Genomic DNA, 20,133 nt, shown 5'->3' with positions numbered 1-20,133 from the left:
ATCCACTAGTCAGTTGTCCTAAAAATGGACACGTGGCGTCCGTCCAATATGCATCAACACGCTTATACTGTGGAGAGGTTTGACTTTGAGGGGTTGTCCACGAAGCACCAACTGAAATCTAATTCAAAATTTGGAATATTCGAAATTGGTGGCTGTCCGAAACGTTCTAGAATCCCTTTTTACCGAAATCTAACGTCCGAATCGGGACCTCGTCGTCTTCGCCTTTTTCAAATCGTTCTAATTTTCTCTCAGGTACTCCCGTCTCGTCATTTTTCATCTCTCAGTCCAGTTTTTCGCTAATTTTTCGGTACTTATAGTTTAATTTAATCGAGTTCTCAGTAAATGCTTGTAGTTCATGCGCTTAACTACGCTTTTATTATTAATTTTTATATTTTGATTTGTATCTGTGGAGTGTGTGCTGTGGATTATACAAATGTGGTTGAAATTTGAAATTGTTTTAATTTTTAATTTTACAGGATCTCCTTTTTCTGTAATAATTTGGGTGCCTTCGACATTCGCTGAGTATGAAGTTCTTGGAATACACCCCGTTGGAGCGGTAACTTAATTTGGTCCTTGCACTCTGATTCTGTGCAATTTTTGTGCAATAGCAGCCATTTAATTTGGTCCTTACACTCTGATTCTGTGCAATTTTTGTAAATTTAAAAAGTTTTGGGCTTGACTTTTGCAGTTTAAATGATTTCTTTAGTGATTTGAATCTCGGAGAGCGAACAATTAAGGGTTGTCTTGAAGCTTACTCTTGTGGGTACAATTTGTATTTTTTGAATTTTTCGAGCTATCAACGTGTTTGTGATTCGTTGGAGAAAGACTTATTTTCTGTTGTGTTTTAATTACTAGGCAAACACACCGGATCGGATAAGAAATTGTCTCTCAGTTTGGAGAATGAGGTAAAATATAAGAATTTTTATAATTCTGTGTAGATTTGTGGCTTGCTGCAAAACCGAGTGGAATAGCATTCTAGGATTCATACAGCCGACCCCTCTTAGTGGGATAAGGCCTTGTTGTTGTTGTTGTTGTTTTATGTCGATTTGGTATTTTTTTTGTCATCTACTCTCATTTACTTATCTGTATATTATCATATGTATTGATCTGATTATATATTTTAGTAAGTAAGGATGCTTTCTGTATATTGGTTTCCAAACATCGAAAGCTTTCTTGCATATTCGTACTTTTCATTTTTGGCCATCCCATATTCTCTTGCTATATAAATGAGAGATTGGTCTCGATATTATTGTTCTGTTGAAATACTCAGATTCTTGATTATCTTGGGAAATCTTCGGACTCTGATTCTTCCTCGCCTGCTGAATTTCTGCTGACTAGATCCAGGTGACCTATGTTAACTAGATAGATGTGGAAAGTTGCACGTTGTTTCTCATCGATGTTTAATTTGTAATACTTTATGTGCATTCCAGCCGGAAGACATTGATTTACCTTGTTTTGACACTCTATCACTTGTATCCGGACTATGACTTCAGGTATCCCTGTTTCTTTGGGCTTTATTAAACACATTGTATTTCATTTCATGGAGGCCTGAACAAGAGGATTATGGGTAATGTCACGGTCAGCTTATTGGGCGACGTGGCAACCCGCTGTATAATCCTCTTATGTGTTTGCATTGGGAGTGTTGTCAAGTGGTTTGACAGACAGTTTGAACTGTCGCTCTGCATGGAGCTGAGAGTTCAAGTCTCTCCATTTCCCAAGTAAAAAAAGTTGAACATTTGTGTCATGGATTTTGTTTTATTTTGCACCTAATGACTTTGGAGTATATTGTACACTGAGGCATTGACGTGGAGGTCCTTCTTAATAGTTTCTTTGTAGTTTGTATAAGTGTATTACCCACATCTTTGTGGTTTCCAGTGCAGTAAATGCTCATCAGTTCTTCACAGAGGAAAGCTGGGACAGTTTTAAGCAGATTTTTGATACCTCTATGTTTGAAGCATCAAAGGTATTGCTGTGATAAAATCATAAAACGCGCTCTTGCTTTGTTGTCCGTGTATGTTACTTTGTGCAGCTACAGTTACATTACTTTGCAATCCTCCTGTTGACCAGATGCTGAGTCTAGTTCATTATTATTTGTCATATCATTTAGTTTTTATAGAATATTGACGGCTTTATTACACTGAAGACGATGTTGATCCTGTTCTCTGGTTTTGCTGGGACAATTCAATTCAGGAATGGACAGTGACAAATGAGGGCAGTTCCTTGCTGGAAGCCTTGTACAAGGCTTTGGATGAGGTAAGCATATTTTCAAAAGAAGTGAAAGCAGGTAATTCCAGGAGGCAATTTTCTGATACCTTGCAATGCAGGTTGTTAGACTAGCGGAATGTGAAGTTTACAGTTACAGTCCAGACTCGGATGCTGATCCGTTTCTTGAGAGAGGATCCATGTGAGTTATCTTTTTGTTACTTGATAAATTTACACATTCTTGGCTGCATATACCTGTCAATGACATTGCGCTCTTTTGTTTCCTGCAGATGGTCGTTCAATTTCTTTTTCTACAATAGGAAACTTAAGCGTGTTGTGAGCTTCCGTGTCTGCTGTTTAAGGTGGGTTACAATCATCTCCAAACTTCTTTAAATTTTAACAAGTGCTCCCACAAAGAACCAACGACCAAGGGGTTTTCTGTTTACCCACTGTTTTTGGCAGTAACCTGGTGGCTGATGGATTTCTGATGGACGAGTTGCGCTACGATGAAGATGGAGAAGTTTTCGACAACATGGACATTTGAGCGCAATATGCTGTATTGCTGTTGTTCTGTGCAGTTAGTATGTCAAAGATACTTGGCAACCATCTGAAGTTGTGTAGCTTTAAGACTGACGGTCCACCCATATTCCGGGAGGCCCAAGTAGTTGGTTTAGCAATTCGTCACCAAATTTGGGTGTTGTTTGTTATGTACGGAAGAGCGATGCATGTGTATATTTTGTCAAATACAATAAACTGAGGCTTGTGAAACTCTTAAATTTCTGTATTTTTAGGTTACTCGCGGACACAGGACTCCGATTTTTTACGACAATAAATCCAAGAGTTGAACACTCTAGATCCCCACAGTGGGGCAAGGTCCTTGTACTAATTTGTCTCACGTTGGACACGTCGTACAAGATGTGAAAGCTACGTTGCCCATGATCACTAGAGCTTTTGTTACCAATGTTCGCCGTCAAGTTAGACGGTGTTGCCAACCGCCTCACGTCTTATTCTGGTTTACTGTTACGCTGTGTTCTTTGTCCAATAATACGTAGCTATGTGTGCATGTTTCTTTTCACTTATAAATGTATCACTTTAATTACAACCACTTGTTCCTTTTATTTCTTCATCATTACAAGATTTTATATTCTTTGTTTTCATTCGAGCAATATTTTAATTTAATAAATTAAGAAATGGTAATTCAAATTTGAGTGTAGAAGAAAATATATGGTCCTATACTAAGTTAATTAATCTGCTATATTTAATATGTTTTATAAACTTGTGAACTAAAAATAAAATAATAAAGATCTAACTTCGCGTTCCAAACCGACTTACGTGCTTTACAATAGTAGTAATAAATTGGTGATTAATCACCAACCAAGTCACAAATTAATACAATCTAACTTCTTCGTTCTATTTGGAAAAAAAGAAAGAGTAATGTTATTCATACCATCTTTTTATACCATATTTTTATACCATGTAGCAACTGATGTGGATAGCCATATAATTTGAAAATTTTGCAAAACCCAAGGAAATGAATGAGAAAACTCTTCGTATATCACAATCATCATTTAATTGACTAGTTTTTCTTAATTATTAGTTTATTAAATAATGAACTAAATTAAAAAATCTGATTAATTCAAATGAAGTGGCTGTCCAAATCAAATGTCATCTAAGATTGTATGAAAATGTGATATAAAAACATGTTATGAATAACATTATTGAAAAAGAAAAGAAAATTCCGTTCAGCTACCAGTACCACCATTACAGTTACGATAGAAATTAATACGATATTAATCTCCCTACTAATCTAGTATTAACGATCCAAAGATCATATACTGAACCCCCGAAAAAAAGGAAATCCAGGAAATGAAAAATTATGATTAATTATCTAGAACCAATCGGCTCTTCTTTGATGGTTTCCAACACCGGCTTCCTTGACCTAGACGCAGCTAATCTGTACTGAAACTCTGCCACTTGCAACCCCTCAACTCCGTCCAAGCTCAGCCGCAATGGACCTTGATGATCACCTTCATGATCTTGATCACCATGATTTTCTTTCCCACTCTCCACCGCCACCACTTCTCCTCCTCCGCCACCACTCTCCGGCAATATCCTAACCTTCCAGCCGGATATACGTTTGGTAGCGGAGTTAGCCGCCATGAAGAACACGGCCATGTCAGCCGCAGTGACTATGGAGCTGAGCCTCCTCATTGGAAACATGATGTATACGTTCCCGAACTCCAACTCCTCATCGGCGGTGAGGGCGGAGAATCTCCGGCCCATTTGGAGAGAAGTCGAGTTGGCCAAGAAGGCGTTGGGACACTCCAGCATGAGCTCCGCCGCCTTGGTCGTCTCCCGGAACTGCCGGACGTCGCCGTTGGGGAAGATCACCCTCGCTGATTTGGAGCTCTTGATCATCGGCGTGGCCAAAGTGCATGAGATGTAGTTTCCCATTTGAGAGTCGAGAGAGAGAGAGAGAGAGAGAGAGAGAGAGAGAGAACCCTGTGTAAACTTCGATGAATTGGAATCTGGTTAAAGAGTTGGTTGGTTTGTGAGAAAACGTTGTGAGGGGGTTTTATAGAGGGGAGAGCGAGTCAATCAGAGTCGCCAGTGGAAGTAGTTCTACTCGTTTGTTGTGTGGCGCTACTTGTTTGGTGTTTTGCGAAAAAAGTTAAGTGCAAATTTGCTCCTTGAATTTTAGTGGTTGTTTCATTTTGCTCCTCAAATAAAAGTTGACAAACTTAGAAGGGAGCGTATATGGTGTCGATTATGGCAGCACTAAAATTTCTCGACCGTCACAATGCGAAATGTGGAGGGAAAGAAGGGGAGTGGTAGTATTGTATGTGGCAAAGTTTTTATATCTTACTTTAACAAAAAATAAGAGTCTATTTGGTAATCTACTTGAATTTAACTTTTTGTATATGACAAAATTTTTGTATATTTGTTCAAAAATAAACTAGTTTTTTTATTTTTATTTTTTAACAAACGATAATATCTACACCAAGGGAGTAGGGCTAAGCCTTACAAAGGGTTAGCAGCAATGTGATTAAAATTCACCTTTTGCGAGAATTGAATCTAAGACTTCTCACTTACCGATGAAGAGGAATACCACTAAGCCGTAGTACTAAGTAGCAATAAATGTCTGGCTGTAGACATAAGCAATCGCGTATAAGTCGATGAGGGGCATTTTGATCAACTTATATGAGTTACTAAAATACTCTTCAAAAATCAAAATACAATAACGTTTCATTCTGTCAACTTTTGTAACAAAACCCACTTTATATTTTTATGGGGTTTTTTGATATGGGTCCAAAGTAACCAAAAATTGAACCTATTTCAAAATGTGGCCTATAAAATTGGACCTATTTCAAATTTTTCCTATTTTTATTAGACATACTTTCAAAGTTCAAGGGTGAACTTGAGACGAAAAAAGTTGAAGGACGAAAGTGAAGTAACTGGAAAATTGTAGGGGAAAAAGATGAAATCAACCCTTAACAAAATAAAAGAAGAAAATAAATGCGCGTTCGGGATGAAAAGTTTTGGAAAAGGTGGGGAAGGAGCATGTGTTTCAAACTTTGATGTGTCCTGTTTCTCTCTCTCCTCTTTGTCATGCGAATTTTCGCTGTGAATGCGTGTGGGACCCAATTATTACCATCCGAATTCCAGCTAGAGGTGCTGAGTCACCGGACTCGCTGCCGCCAATAGTTCACCAGAAGCTTTCGGATATTTTCAAGTCAATTTTTATTGATGTCGTTTTCGTGGGTTTCCTTCTGGGCCCGGTCCAACCGGAGTTGTTCGACACGTACCAAGGACCAAGTTTATCGCCTTAATCATTGGAAGCATGGAAGTTTAATGCGTCTTCCCTATTGTCCACTCTTCTGTCCTTTGGAGACTTATCTACTCGTTTTTCATTTTTTCACATGAAGAAATTGCCTTTTAATTTCTTCCAAATTACATTGTTTTTCAGTTACTTGTTGATTAACGAGTAATTCTGATGTGGATGGATTTGATTAGGGAAATGCGGAAATAGTACTTCAAGATCCACTACGTGTCTAAAGTTATTTGGTCTTCTTGACGTTTGTTTAAAATTTTGAATTTGCCTTTTTGATCCTAACTAAGGGCGGTTGTTTCAGGAAATAATTGGCACATACTTTTTGTTTCTTCCTACGTACTTATATTTAATTATGTGGCTGTAAATAAAATGAGAGTGAGTGAAAAGCTAAAACAATGTGTGTGAAAATCATCCCATTTTAAGTATGTAATTATTACAATGTAAGCCATATTATAATTATCAAAGGAGAGGAGCTTCAAATCAAACACATGATCTCGACTGCAAGGCTAAATGCTAAAGTGGTTAGAAACATGTACCCTTCCATCGAGTTTTTGGAGTCAATCACTTTCTTAATATAACTTGTATTAAAAAAAATATTGTTAATGTTTGAACTACAAATCCTTCTTTTCAAGACTGTTGACTTAAAACATCAAATACCATATTGGAATTATAAATTATGAAGCGTTAACTTAAAACATCAAAGACTATGCATAAAGTTGGAATGTCCGGGGAGTTCATACTGTTGACAAAATATTATTTGTCGGTGGGTTTCACGCACGCCATGCCCAACACAGTTGAGAAGGTGTTTTTGTCACGAACCAAATGGGATCATACGAGTAATGCTGGTGAGCAAACTATTTACATTAAATTTTGTAAATATTACGTAACATGGTTGTTAACGATTATATTATTATTTAACTGTTGATTAACGTGTTTATTTTCTATTGATCATATATCACATAATTTGCAATTTATGTTTAAAATTTGGTTTATTTAGCATTACTCCGAATTAGACATTATACGGTTTATAATAGAAGTTTTAACAAAACACTCCGGTACTGTTTACTTTTAACAAAAAATTATATTTTTATATTTTCCTGATACTATTTACTACCACATTTATTTGTTCTTTTTCATTAAAATTAAAAAATTTTAAATTTTTCGTTAGTTTTCTTTTATAATAAGGATAATATATGTGACTGCACAGGACAAGACTGCATCATCCACACATAAGCAAGTTGTCATTTCTTAATCAACGCCGGACAGCCTATCATAATCCCATCAATGATAAATAATCCCATCCGATTCCCCACCAAGTTTCTTTATCTATTTACTAACTTGCATAGTGGATTTTCAACTGAAAATTTAATGATTAACGATGCTTAACTAACCAAACCAACCAACGATGTGCACGTTACGCTAGCTACTAGTACTTAGTACTCATCAAATTCACGTTTGAATTTTAACATACACTTATCATATTGCGGTTTGCATAGGTTATACTGTACGACTTGGAAAATGTCTACCTTTTAGGTTGAAGAATAGACTTTTGTTATGATGCGATATGATTAGAGGTGTAAAATAAGTCAAATTGGCATGAACATAACATAGAACTGACCATAATGTTACTTTGTGGGCATGACTAGGAGTCGAACCATGAAAATTTTCTCAAAATTCTAAGATTGTATTGAACCATCCATAGGGTTTGTAATTAATTTACTCATGATCTAGCTTTGATCAAACACGAGGGAGGGTGGTGATGTTGACTAGTCTTCAAATTAAGTGGTCTAATTCGATATTTCGTGCCAGCCCACAAAGCCTTGGATATGATCTTGTAAGCATGCTCAGATGGATGGAAGAAATCCCAGAGCAAAAATTCATTGGGCCTTGAACAAATTGTGTAGCCCTCCTTCCCGCACTGAAGCAATCCTCCTAGAGTCCCTTCCCCACAGCATGCACTAGACACGTCCGAAAAGCCTACACAGAAAAATAATCACACAGATCGATCAGTTAATTAGCATGTCAATTTGTGCTTAATCTGATAACATTAGCCAGGCAGCTCGAGCGCTATTATATGTATCTATATGAAAATTTTCATACGGTAACGTGTGGGAGTGGCTCGAAATTGGTGAACAATGTCATAAAGTGCGCCATAAACAGTGACGTCGGGGTAATTAACAGGCATTTGATTGACCAAGCTTTCTAGTCCCTTATTGTATTTTTTGACCATCGCATTCATCTTCCCGTAACATCGATCAATGGGTGCACCAGACAGGAGGACTCCGCCGAGACCACACCCCAACGGGGCCAAATTAGAACACTGAAATCCGGCGAGCACCAAGTTTGTAGATTTGGTCAAGGAATTTTGTGACTTGGGTTAGCATGGCTTGCACATAAGCATCCGGGTCAAGTATTGGAGGGCTAAACGGGAGAAAGTAGTCGAAGATGTGTTGGAACTTGTGTTTTCTGTGGGACTTGGAGTCCCACATCGCCCAACCACAATTCTTATTAAGTCTTTATAAGTGAGTTCACTCACTTATGGTTTGAAAAGAATTGGGCCAAAGCTATGGACCTTGGGGTCTTAGAATTGGAGAGTTTGGGTGTATATATTAAATGTCAAAAATGGGCTTTGGGGCTCGGATGGACGAAAAACACCAGTTACGTTTTTGATTTTTTGGATTCAGTTTTTTCCGATTGAACAGTTACGTTCAGTTTTTATTGAACAGTTGCATTCGGTTTTCTTTTTACAAAAAACTGATAAGCCAAAACGGTTGGAAAAGTTCGAATTATGCCATTATATATATGGCGATAAAAACCAGAAACTAGTAACAAGTTTTTCCAGATTCATTCCTTCATATTCCGCTGAGAACCACACAACCAATTCGCTAAGAATCCAAGTTCGAGTGCAAGAACTTGGATTAGATAGTTGTATCCTGCAAGATAGACGTCCATCGAACTGCTGCACAAGTGTAGGGACGAGTTTCTATCTTAGGAGATTGCTCTGCAAGCCTCTATCGTCAAAGAACAAGTCAGTGATTTGTGTTTCTATATATAATTACACTAAGTGTTTATATTTTAATATATTGTGTTTGTTGTTGCGTTTTATCATTTGTAATAAAACTGTGCAAATTTGTTGTATAATACATACTTAACATTTGATTGTTTCTAACAAGATGTCGTTGGAACTGGACTCGAAGAAGAAGATGGAGTTTTGGATTAGATTTTTGTCGATGTGGTTTTGCTCCACCAAGGTTTGGAATTGTTGCAAATGTTCCTGGAGCGAGGTCACTCCCTGTATGGCATCCATGAGATTAATTAGTCTGTGACTATTCTCATTTAGTCTCATTTATGTTGTCAAACAGTGAATCTGAATGATTAATTAGATTGGTTTGTTTTGCTATAAAGTTAATCGAGACAGTACTTATGGTTTTCTTACCAAATCTTGATTTGTTGCTTGCAAAACACCACTGCCAGCACTGGCAAAGTTAAGGCCATTGGAGGGATAATCTTTGCGGCTTCCATTGAGAACTTCAATGTTTCTTTTTCGTCCTAGCTTGTGTTTATGCAAAGAATAGATTCATACCTGAAGATGCCATCACAACTGAGAATCAAAGAAAAATTTTCTGCTCACTACGAACTTTATGCTCTCACTAATATAGGGCTAGTATATTTTGGAACGTATTTTTCTCATGAGCTGGAACCACTATTTATGCAGACGCTAAAACAAAACTGTCTACCACCACCACCACCAGTAGTCAGTAAATAAAGCATCTCAACTTCATAGACTTGGAGTTTATCCACCACTCTAATGTTAATGTCTTACTTTAAAGAAATTAAGTTGATTGAAATACTGGCTCTCTAATTGATTATTATTGTAATGTGACAATTAATCCTTATCATGATTAGTAGAGTCCAAACAAAGTTCCAACACATACATCCTATGTGAATTTTGAGAAGCCTTTTGTTTGACGAAAATTCCACGATATATGTTTATTGAAATTCACAAAACTGACAACAAAACAGTAAGTAAAATTGTAAAAGTTAGAAAGGGATCCTCTCCGGATTCCTTCCACCAAGATCCCAAATTTGAGTCTTTAAAATTGGATCTAACGGCTACAAACAGGATTCACTTTAAAAGTTAGAATAACTTTAGCCATTGGATCAAATTTTAAAGACCTGGATTTGTGACCTTGGTGGAAGGGATCCGGAGAGGATCCCTTTTCGTAAAAGTTTTCCTGAAAAATGTGATAGTTGGGTTTTTAAATACGGATGAGGATCCTCTTCAAATCCACTTTGTGAGGATCCTAGGAATTCTCACATCCTAACCGTTTATCATATATCGTGCGGTCAGTTTTCGTTAGATACTATTTTTGTTTAATTTTAAGAAAAAAAAATTAAGTGATTTTTTATTGTACGATACACGATGAATGACTAAGATGTGGAGATTCTAAAATGGATCCGGATGGTATCCAATTGCTTTTAATACCTTTTGCCCCCACAAAATGGATCCGGATGGTATCCAATTGCTTTTAATACATTTTGGTTGTGCAGTAAGAAATATTTTATAATCCATTTGATTTGATGTTGTCATTTACTGCCACGCATAGATATTCTTTATTGAAATTTTCAGTTTTTTTTCTTAGTACAACAAATATATTTACGTAAAGAGGAGTAAGGAATTTAGTTAAGTTACACACTGGACAACCTTGTTTGGTATTGAATTCGTCATGCACTAGATTCAAATATAAGACCTCTCACGTACAAGTGAAGAAGAATACTACCAGACCGTAGTATTGAATGGTTAAAAAAACAAACTAGAGTGGCCTGAAAGGTAGCCAAAACGGATTTCCGACGGCTAAAACATCTTCAAAGTGTCTTGAGAAGCTTTTGAAGCGGCAAAAGTTCCATAAAATAGGTTTAACCCACGGTTCATGTAAGCGAAATTTCAAACTAGTATTGCCTACAAATCATAAATGGGCCTCATTTCCATTTCTGTGGACATCGGTCCAGTTGAGGTAATAGTGCAGCCCAACTTCAAAGTCAGGGCAAGTCTGTCAAATCTGGCCCAAATCATACGACCCGGGTCACCGTATAATTTAGCTTCAATGTTTGGGGCAGACGAAAACGACGCGTTTCGAACCATTTGTTTCCCTGTCTCCCTTTGTCGTTGTCCTTTCTCGTTCTCACAGTTGGCTCTGCGTGCGACTGTTTCTGAGCGATGAGCAGTCGAGCAGTGGAAGACGACGCACTGGCCAAAGCCGCAAGAGCTGCCGAAGCTCTTTACCTCCTCCGAGACACCTACTTTCCGGCCGACCCGGATGACAAAATCACCAGATTAAACGCCGATTCCGATCTTGCCCTCAACCTCCTCGATTCCATTCCTCTTGGTAATTTTTCCATTTACCCATTTCGTTTTTAATCTCTGTTACTTCCATTTGAAGCTGACCTAGTGCCCTTTGATTATAAACCCGATCTGTGCCTTTCTCTTTTGTGGGTTTTCGTTGATATGCTCGTTTCAACTTTGAAGTTCCAATTTTGGACTACATTGGTTCACATAGAAGCTTAAAATTTGAGAAATAGACTAAATAGTTGATGAATTCGAAATCTCCCCCTGATAAAAGTGTTGTTTCTGTAATGCCTACATTGGTTCTCGAATCGCTGTCACTGCTAATTCCTTTGTTATTATGTTGCATTTGTATTTATATCTTATTAGTTCAAGTTTCAACACGTGTGTCTTTTACCAGAGCAAAGAAAACATCCGGCTCAACGTGCGAAATACGAATATCTGAGAGGAAAGATACTGGATGTTTTACCGAATTATAGAAAGGAAGCAGAGGATCATCTCTCAAAAGCTGTAAGAATGCATTGTGACTTCCTGTAGTTGAGCATGTTTGTAATGCTTTCAGTTCACTTCCTGAAATAGATTAAACGACGATGCAGGTTAAGTTGAATCCATCTCTTGCAGATGCTTGGCTATGTTTAGGTAACTGCATTTGGAAGAAGGGAGATCTATCTTCAGCCAAGAACTGCTTTAATCTTGCCCTAAGCAAGGTTATTCTTGATTAGATTTTTGTAGTTTTATTGCAGTGACCTCTCAATTCATTGTACTATAAGATTTATGATTGATATGTGCATTGCGTTTGGAGGCAGGGTCCAAACAGGCAGATACTTTGTCAACTTTCGATGCTTGAAAGAAAAATGGCTCAAGGCAACCGTTTTGTCTACTCAACTTGTTTTTCCTGTTGTTTTTCATGATGTGTACGTCATTATGCTTACCTAATTTTCATCATTTTTCTAGGTACCGACAATGAGGCAGAACTTGTTGATGAAAGCATTCAACATGCCAAGGAAGCCATAACTCTTGATGTCAAGGATGGGAATTCATGGTGTAAGATCTCATAATCAACCATCTCAAAAAGTTCTATATTCTTCGGATTTGAGTAAGATTTATACTTGATAAGTTGTATAGCATGTAACACTGAGTTTGCTTTGCCATTTACCTTGGATGTTTGCTAGCCTTCTTCCAGTTAGCTTGATTTGACTGGTATCTTGTACATGCATAAATATTTTCTACTGATTCACTTAATCCCTTGTTTCATTTCTTTGGTTATTTTTTGGAGATCATTGCTTATTCTGTTTAACTGATTTTTTCTAACTTTATTGGCAGACAATCTTGGAAATGCATGTCTTACAAGTTTCTTTGTGACTGGAGCTTGGGACCATTCCAAACTTCTGCAATCTTTGAAGGCATACCAAAATGCTGTAAGTGCGTAAAGTAAGAACTTCTGCAGAGTCAGTTGTGTATGTGCTGTATTTCTTGTAAGTATGGATCTTCTGTCAGTTAGAAGATGTTCTAATGTTTTATGTTGCGTATCAGGAAAAGGATGAAAGAATGCAGTCCAATCCAGATCTATATTTTAACTGTGCCAGTGTAAGCTCAGTTTTTCTTGTGTTTTGTCCGGAATTAGTACTCATAAGTTTCTCAAGTAGATGATGATTCGTCAATCTTTCCTTTTTATGAATCAGCATCTAGATAGGTTAAAGATGGAGTTGTACTAATACAAGTGCAGAGAATAGGAAACAGTAATGATAAATTGTATATTATTTTCTGTTTTTGTTAAGTAAAGAGGAGGATGTATGAAGTGACATAAGTTGCATGAGTCTTAGAAAGACATGCTGCCATCTGATTGGGTCCTTAGTACTGCTCAATATCTCATGTTTTATACAATTGTAAGATTAAGTTTCTGGATTCAGGTAAACAGATATCTGGAAAACTATGAAAGGGCCCTTTCTGGATTTGAAGCTGCTGCTTTAAAGGATCCTGGTCTCAATGCTACAGAGGAGGTTCAAAAGATTGTTAGCCTTCTTGACAAGCTGGATAATCTGTTAAGGGTAATGCATTTCTCGTTATAAATGTGGTATTTCGGTGTCTTCAATGTTGAGATTAAGTTGGAAATGGGAACTAAGCACACTTAAATATCTATGTAATGTTGTGCGTGAAATTAAGTACTTAAAGGAGCACAGGGTAAGGATATCGTACAGCAAACGGTTTTTAGATCAATATGATATGTGCCGGTTCTCGACCTTATGATTTTTGTTTTGCAGGGGTATGCTAGATCTAAACGACTTCTGTCATTAGCATCATCTCTGGCTGCTGTAAACTGTATGCTTCATTATTCTTTCATGTATTTTGGATTATGATGATTTGTAATTTTCAGTGAGCCTGCCTCGTTGCTCTTTCTTTCCCACAGGAATATATTGATTTTCTTTTTTTGCATCTTCTATTAGTGAACTCCTCATATCGAAGAGCTACTGTAGATATTCTATCAGAGGGTCTGAACAAATCAGTAGCACTAGTGGGAAAAGTGCTATTCTTTATTAAGCATGACAACGTTGCTCCACTGTAAGTCCTCTGCAAAGCACCTTTCTTTTACATCTTCTGTCACTAATATGTAGAACTAAGTCGTCGTGAAACTTGAAGTGATTAGAAATATAAACTTGCTCTTGTGTGTGAGAGAGTTTGCTGGGCGCTCAGTGCATTTGAATTGTCAGTGCTTTTGCTTTGTTCATGACTTTTTCATCCTTTCATCTTCTTTATTAGGTACTACTTGGCATGCGATTCAAATCAAATATGCTTTGTTGTGTCAGTTTATGGCATTCAATATGATTCGGTAAGACTTGGCAGCCTAAGAATAAAATGAGAAATAGAAACCATGTACTTTCTTTACATCCCAAATACGGATTGGTTTGACCCTTATGTATATTGAGCAACTATGTTATCGTCCCTCACCAATTCAAGTGATTAACTGTCAAACTGTTACCTCGTTCTCACAGATCAAAGAAGGAGATCAGCTAACAATACTGGAACCTTTTCATCGGCGTTTCAAGTTTTCTTGGAAAGAAAAGGTACTCGTTTCACATAATTTAGACGTTCTTTATTTTCATTAGTTATAATAAAAAGAGCTTTTAATTAGAATTCTCCAGATAATCTTATTCTTGGAACGTAAGATTGTTGATTTTTATGAACAGCAGTAACAATTATTTACTCTCTTTATTGAGTAACCAATGAATATAACGATTTTTTATTAATTTTGTTTTTCGGTTCCCATTATTGGCAGTTGTACGAGTTCAAATCATTTCGTGTGGATTTCATAGAACAGTTGCTTGTGAACGGAAAGGCCCTTACTCCTCACCAAGCTGTCCGTACCTCAATTTATGCACAGCACAAACCATGAATGTATATAGTGGTTTCGAGTGAAATATTTGCGAGTATTTACTTTTGCTCAGGTTTTGTTTGTCTGCCCTTGAGTTTTTATGCTGTATTCTTCGTGAATAGATTTAGGGAATGAAGAAAGCAAAGCTAGACGGGGCCCAAGTTGTTGCCCAAGTGAAATGCCATCATTGCAGTGAACAGAGATGTACTACATTTTAACGGATTTTTCTTTTGGCCGTATATTTGGATGGATACTGTTCATATAAAAAAATTCGCCTTTTTATATTTTACGGTCGTATAATTTTTAGGGAAATAACAAAAATAGAACAATTTCTTAATTTTGGAACAAAAATAGGATATTTAAAATATGCATACATCATGCACAACAATCGAACATAATAGGATTTTTTACACCTTGAAATGACTTAATTGCTCTCATATATAAATGGGTTATTTTCTTTCACTTTCTGATTTCCATCTCACTCTACTCTCTCTTCCTCCCTCCCTCTCTCCTCTGTCTCTCTCTCCCTCTCGCACTCTTTCTCCCCTTCTCACTATACAAAGTTTGGCCTATTTTTGTCCCAAGATTAAGAAATTGTCCCAATTTTAGGGTATTTCCCTAATTTTTAAGTGTATGAAACAACAAACTAGCATTACGGAGGTCTCAAGTTCGACTTCAACTTAAAGTCATGGTGATGATAAATCTCATACCTCATTGATAGACAGTTCAACATTTAACAGAAAATTTGACAAACTGACGAAGTTCTGACGTTGCAAAACTTTGTAAGATAAGGTATGACATTACAATGTTTTAAATATGATGTATGATATTGTGGTAGTTGAGGTAGTTTTGTGTTGTATCCATTTAATTATGATAAATGAGATTGTTGTAGATTGGGGTTCCTATAGCACATATGTAAACGAATCAAAACGGGCCTTGGCCAAAGTCACTTGGATCCATAGAATAAAAGCTTGCTATCACAAAAGAAATTTTTATTGGTACTTTAAAATTTTCATTTTGTGTCCTAAATTTTCTATATTTATAGAGAAAATACACTTATGAAGAGTACAAATTGAATGAAATTTTTACAGTGCTAATAATAATTCCGTTTACTCAAAGAACGAGGCCTCGACAATGAGTTTATTCAAAAGACTAATCCAACTAGCCTGCCCACTTTCAAATTGCCCTTTGAATGTAGGAGAAATTAGGTTCTAATCCCTCTTTCTTTCATTGTATTGATTAAAACCTTATTTCTTTTTAATTTTTGATCAAGGTCCCTACCTTTTAATGAACGTCATTATTTCAATTATATTTACATACCAACATAATGAAATTTTATTTCTAAAATTAATATATTCATTTAGTGTTAGAAACTTTACATTTGATATATTTATATTTATGGTTAAACTTTGTATTATATATTTCTATTTTTAGTTTGTATCATTTTTAATTTTCAACTCTTTTTAATTTGTACCAAGTTTCTTTTTAGTTTTAATTTGTACCCATATATTAATTTCATCTTGTGCACATATTTTTAAATTTTTTATACTCATAATTTATTTATAATGTCCCCATTTTTCTTTATAAACGTACCACTTTGTTATACGCAGAAGCTCTTCCGCTCTTCGTACCAAAAAGTTGCTTCCAAGCACACACCACGCGTAGATGCTGTCCATGTCAAAAGCTCACCGGGTTTTCTCAAGACCGAGGCTCTAGTTCAACACACACAGATAATGGATTCAATGGTTCAACAACATTTGAAGCTTCACTGGGATGGAAAAAGCAGTGTTGAGGTTTATGACCTGGCTCAGCTACTTGTCACGACTCTATCGGCTCGATTCTTCACTGGACTCGAGAACGATCCGGAGAGGACCGCAAAGTTTGCCAAATTCTACAATGTTATCACCTCAGGGCTGCATACAATTCCCCTGAATGTTCCGGGAACCGCGTTTCATCGTGCGATGAAAGCAGCAAATGCTATGAGGAAGGAGGTCTTGCTGTTGGTTATGGAGAAGAAAGCAGCTGTGTCCAGTAGTACTAGTGAGATCAAAATAAATGATATCATGTCTCACCTGCTGTTTAATCCCGATCCCCGCGGCCAGTTCATGACGGAAAATGAAGTTGCTGACAGAGTTATGGGTTTGATGGCGGGTGGATTTCACTCACCTTCCATGGCTACAACTTTCCTTATCAAATTTCTTGGAGAAAGACCTGACATCTGTGACAAAGTCCGAACAGGTAAGGAGGAAAGCAAAATGACTTTTTTGTAGTACTAATAATGATTCATTCTATTAAACTGCTACCATCTCAGTTATTTAACCATTTAATATTCACCGATTATTTGGTGATTACTGTCTTAATTTTAAACCGTGCAGAACAACTGGAGATTGCAGGGTCGAAAAAATTAGGGGAGGCCCTTAACTGGGAAGACATACAGAAGATGAAATATTCATGGAGTGTGGCACTTGAAGTGATGAGGCTGGTGCCGCCTCTTCAAGGAACATTCAGAGAGGTTGTCACTGACTTCACCTATGAAGGTTATACAATTCCAAAAGGCTGGAAGGTGTACTGGTCAGCAAGCAGCACCAATAAAAATCCCGAGAATTTTGCTGCGCCGGAAGAATTTGACCCGAGCAGATTTGAGAACGGAAATACTCCACCACCATACTCTAACATCCCGTTTGGCAGCGGTCCTCGAATTTGTCCCGGAATAGGATATGCTAGACTCCAACTTCTCCGTTTCCTCCATCACGTCGTGACACGGTATAAGTGGGAAGTGTTAAATACAAGCGCCAAGATTGCCGGCGGCCTGAATCCGGTACCAGAAGGAGGCGTTCACATTCGCCTCCATCCTTATACGGCATGAGGATCCTGACTCGTCAATGCATGTTCTTCCTTCCTTATTGCACATGCAATATATTCTTGTACTAGTTATTATGCAAGCATTATCTAATAAGTGAAGGAGGTGGGCCGGGGGCTCCCCGAAGTAATAGTCTTGGGGAAGGGTGAGTTCGGACTAATGGGGTCTACAAAAATGTTTGATATGTTTCCAATTGTCTGTATATAAAAAAAAAAAAATTCTTTCTTTTTCCAGCACTCCATGTGGCCGAGTTCAAATTTTATGTACTCATTTTGTTTATGATGTCTATGTAGTCTCTATTACTAATTGTTACGTGTTAATAAATTTAATTATTTCTTAATTTTGTTGTCATAAACTTAATGCGTGTCGATCAATAATAGAGGTCACAAAGAGGCTATACACAAAATAAGTGCATCCCATTCGGTAGATGTCCTCGAATTTGTACTCTTCCGGATCAGGAAAGTATTCGGGGATTTTGTTGGTGCTGCTTGCCGACCAATACACCTACAAAATTTAACCTTATCAATTAAGAAACACAAACTAATAAATTAAACAACTGGACTGTAATTATATGATTAACCTGATTAAGTACTATATTAATTACCTTCCAGTCGGGTCCGGGTTAAATAGTATGAAAGACAAGATGTCATGCATTTGGACTCCTCTGGAAGCAGCCGCTTTCTTCTCCTTAATCAGCAACAAAACCTCCTTCCTCATTGTGTTCGCCGCCTCCAGCATCTATCTTCTTAAAAAAAAAAAAAAAAAAAAAAGTTACATATGAACACAATGGAGGCTCTCTTCCTTCCTTTCTCTACAACATACATTCCCATGTTATTATTATTACTCAATGCTCTTGCTTTCATCGTTTATGCATTCAAGTTTAAACCTTCCAAAACTAAACCTCCACCGGGTAGTTTTGGGTGGCCGATTATAGGCGAAGCAATCGCCTTCATGAACGAGATGCAACAAACGTTTGTGGGAGAGAGAATGAAAAAAACACTCCACAAAGCTCTTCTAAACCAGCATATTCGGTGAGCGGATGGTTGTTTTATGCTGCACTGCCGGTCACAAGTTCATTGCCACCACCGAGGAAAAGCTTTTAGGTAGGAAGAGCGGCACTTCCGCATAAAAGCTTTTCCTCGTTGGTGGCAATGAACTTGTGACCGGCAGTGCCGCACAAAACAACCATCTGCTCGCCGAATATATATGCTGGTTTTGAAGAGCTTTGTGGAGTGTTTTTTCATTCTTTCTCCCACAAACGTTTGTTGCATCTCGTTCATGAAGGCGGTTGTTTCGCCTATAATCGGCCGTCCTAAACTACCCCGTGGAAGTTTAGTTTTGGAAGATTCAAACTTGCATAGACGATGAGAGCAAGAGCATTGAGTAATAATTATAACATGGGAATGTATGTTGTAGAGAAAGGAAGGAAGAGATTCTCCATTGTGTTCATATATAACTCTTTTTTTTTGAGAAGATTAATGCTTGTATGGCATGGAGGCTGCCAAGCTTCCCCTTACATATATAGGCGTTGTATTTTTACTTCGCGTCCACACTTGGGCGAACCTTAACCAACCATTAATTTTGGGATTTAATTACCAAAGATGCTATTCTTACCCAGTGTTCAAAATATTCACAAAATTGATGATGTTTCGGTAGAATTATCCGAAAAAATAAGGATCAATATAAGAAAGGGGATTAATGCAAACTTCAACCGGCGAAATATAAGAAAATCAATGAATATTTATAAATTTACCGGTTCATTAAAGAAAATTTGCCGAAACGCATGGTATCTGTTTTTTCATTTACGAATTTCAATCTAGAACCTCTCACTTACAAATGAAAGATAAATATTATTAGAACATAGTACCAAATAACCTCACACTGACTTAAAATAATTTGTTATGAATAGCTTTTAATATAATTTTATTTTATAATTAAGAGGTAATTTTTCGATCATGTAAGTGTGACCCACTAGTTGCTCCCTTATTTCTCTCATTTCCCATTTAGTGCTTGTCCTTTAATCGTATGAAAAACTAAAGTAGTATTGCACCTGGTGAAGGTAGCTTGCCCATTGTCATCAGTTTCTCCAGAGAAAAACCTGATGAGAAGATTCCTGTCGGCAATGGAGAGAGGACGAGTGCGTTGATATCACCGTAACGTTTGTGTCAAACTATGGCATGTATAAAAAAATTTTAAGATGTCGATATATTATTGACACAAGACGTTCCAATAACAATGTTCGTACTTGCACTAAGTGATTCTTCCCCTCTCCTTGTACTCATCTTACTTAGCATGTGATAAACTTTATAGGCTAAATATGGTCTATCACTAATATCATCAATATTGTTTTAACTTAACCCCCTATTTGCTAGGTGTTGAATTTTATCACAAAAGATCTCGATGATATTAAAAGTGAAAAGTCCCGTATATTAATCGTATAATATGCTACATGTCTCACGTACAATTTCGCATGCCGGGCAGCCACCAAGAAGCAAACAAGAAGCAATCAGACACTTCACTCCGAC

At 37.1% G+C, this 20,133-nt stretch overlaps 5 protein-coding genes across 7 annotated transcripts; 3 read left to right on the top strand and 2 right to left on the bottom strand.

Annotated features, from left to right (window-relative positions):
* Positions 1–106: 106 nt before the first annotated feature.
* On the top strand, positions 107–3,088 carry LOC103948332 (repressor of RNA polymerase III transcription MAF1 homolog). Of its 2 annotated transcripts, none has more exons than XM_009359353.2 (11): positions 107–252; positions 477–556; positions 689–759; positions 856–905; positions 1,271–1,344; positions 1,431–1,493; positions 1,876–1,963; positions 2,191–2,253; positions 2,325–2,404; positions 2,493–2,564; positions 2,665–3,088. In XM_009359353.2, the coding sequence occupies exons 2-11, from the start codon at positions 525–527 to the stop codon at positions 2,744–2,746; spliced, it is 675 nt and encodes a 224-aa protein (XP_009357628.1). In that variant the 5' UTR covers positions 107–252; positions 477–524; the 3' UTR covers positions 2,747–3,088. The 2 variants fall into 2 exon arrangements, with proteins under 2 accessions (XP_009357628.1, XP_048440937.1); XM_048584980.1 differs by having other exon boundaries at positions 241–307.
* Positions 3,089–4,086: 998 nt separating this feature from the next.
* Positions 4,087–4,656, bottom strand: LOC103949506. The gene has a single exon (XM_009360622.1). It carries the CDS (start codon positions 4,654–4,656, stop codon positions 4,087–4,089), a length of 570 nt encoding a protein of 189 aa, XP_009358897.1.
* A 3,098-nt stretch (positions 4,657–7,754) lies between these two features.
* On the bottom strand, positions 7,755–9,630 carry LOC103949496 (GDSL esterase/lipase 6). Its single transcript, XM_048585176.1, is given in 6 exon segments — positions 7,755–8,011; positions 8,135–8,348; positions 8,350–8,481; positions 9,210–9,326; positions 9,471–9,541; positions 9,618–9,630. Coding segments are annotated over 6 exon segments (804 nt in total).
* A 1,531-nt stretch (positions 9,631–11,161) lies between these two features.
* LOC103948297 (tetratricopeptide repeat protein 5) lies at positions 11,162–15,032 on the top strand. 2 transcript variants are annotated; one of them, XM_009359308.3, is made up of 13 exons: positions 11,163–11,421; positions 11,779–11,888; positions 11,975–12,085; positions 12,185–12,242; positions 12,333–12,422; positions 12,702–12,796; positions 12,912–12,965; positions 13,289–13,426; positions 13,640–13,697; positions 13,823–13,937; positions 14,136–14,205; positions 14,369–14,440; positions 14,653–15,032. In XM_009359308.3, the coding sequence occupies exons 1-13, from the start codon at positions 11,253–11,255 to the stop codon at positions 14,767–14,769; spliced, it is 1,257 nt and encodes a 418-aa protein (XP_009357583.2). In that variant the 5' UTR covers positions 11,163–11,252; the 3' UTR covers positions 14,770–15,032. The 2 variants fall into 2 exon arrangements, 1 of the variants encoding a protein (XP_009357583.2); XR_007258684.1 differs by lacking the exon at positions 14,136–14,205 and having other exon boundaries at positions 11,162–11,421.
* Positions 15,033–16,359: 1,327 nt separating this feature from the next.
* LOC103949490 (beta-amyrin 28-monooxygenase-like) lies at positions 16,360–18,518 on the top strand. Its single transcript, XM_009360604.2, has 2 exons — positions 16,360–16,986; positions 17,124–18,518. The coding sequence occupies exons 1-2, from the start codon at positions 16,482–16,484 to the stop codon at positions 17,612–17,614; spliced, it is 996 nt and encodes a 331-aa protein (XP_009358879.2). The 5' UTR covers positions 16,360–16,481; the 3' UTR covers positions 17,615–18,518.
* Positions 18,519–20,133: the final 1,615 nt, after the last annotated feature.

This window comes from the organism of the source record quoted next, unplaced genomic scaffold (genome assembly GCF_019419815.1).
Source record: "Pyrus x bretschneideri cultivar Hongxiangsu unplaced genomic scaffold, Pyrus_bretschneideri_v1 Contig22, whole genome shotgun sequence".
Classification (NCBI taxonomy): Eukaryota; Viridiplantae; Streptophyta; class Magnoliopsida; order Rosales; family Rosaceae; genus Pyrus; species Pyrus x bretschneideri.
The sequence above is the reverse complement of the archived record's forward strand: the minus strand, read 5'-3'. Positions and strand labels throughout refer to the sequence as shown.

Excerpts from the sequence above, each read along its gene's own strand:
- LOC103948332 (XM_009359353.2), top strand. The coding sequence starts at position 525 with ATGAAGTTCTTGGAATACACCCCGTTGGAGCG. Across the intron at positions 557-688 it reads GAATACACCCCGTTGGAGCG|TTTAAATGATTTCTTTAGTG; the intron begins GTAACTTAATTT and ends TGACTTTTGCAG. Across the intron at positions 2,254-2,324 it reads TGTACAAGGCTTTGGATGAG|GTTGTTAGACTAGCGGAATG; the intron begins GTAAGCATATTT and ends CTTGCAATGCAG.
- LOC103949506 (XM_009360622.1), bottom strand. The coding sequence starts at position 4,656 with ATGGGAAACTACATCTCATGCACTTTGGCCACGCCGATGATCAAGAGC.
- LOC103948297 (XM_009359308.3), top strand. The coding sequence starts at position 11,253 with ATGAGCAGTCGAGCAGTGGAAGACGACGCACTGGCCAAAGCCGCAAGA. Across the intron at positions 11,889-11,974 it reads AGGATCATCTCTCAAAAGCT|GTTAAGTTGAATCCATCTCT; the intron begins GTAAGAATGCAT and ends ACGACGATGCAG. Across the intron at positions 12,086-12,184 it reads TTAATCTTGCCCTAAGCAAG|GGTCCAAACAGGCAGATACT; the intron begins GTTATTCTTGAT and ends GTTTGGAGGCAG.
- LOC103949490 (XM_009360604.2), top strand. The coding sequence starts at position 16,482 with ATGGATTCAATGGTTCAACAACATTTGAAGCTTCACTGGGATGGAAAA. Across the intron at positions 16,987-17,123 it reads CTGTGACAAAGTCCGAACAG|AACAACTGGAGATTGCAGGG; the intron begins GTAAGGAGGAAA and ends TAAACCGTGCAG.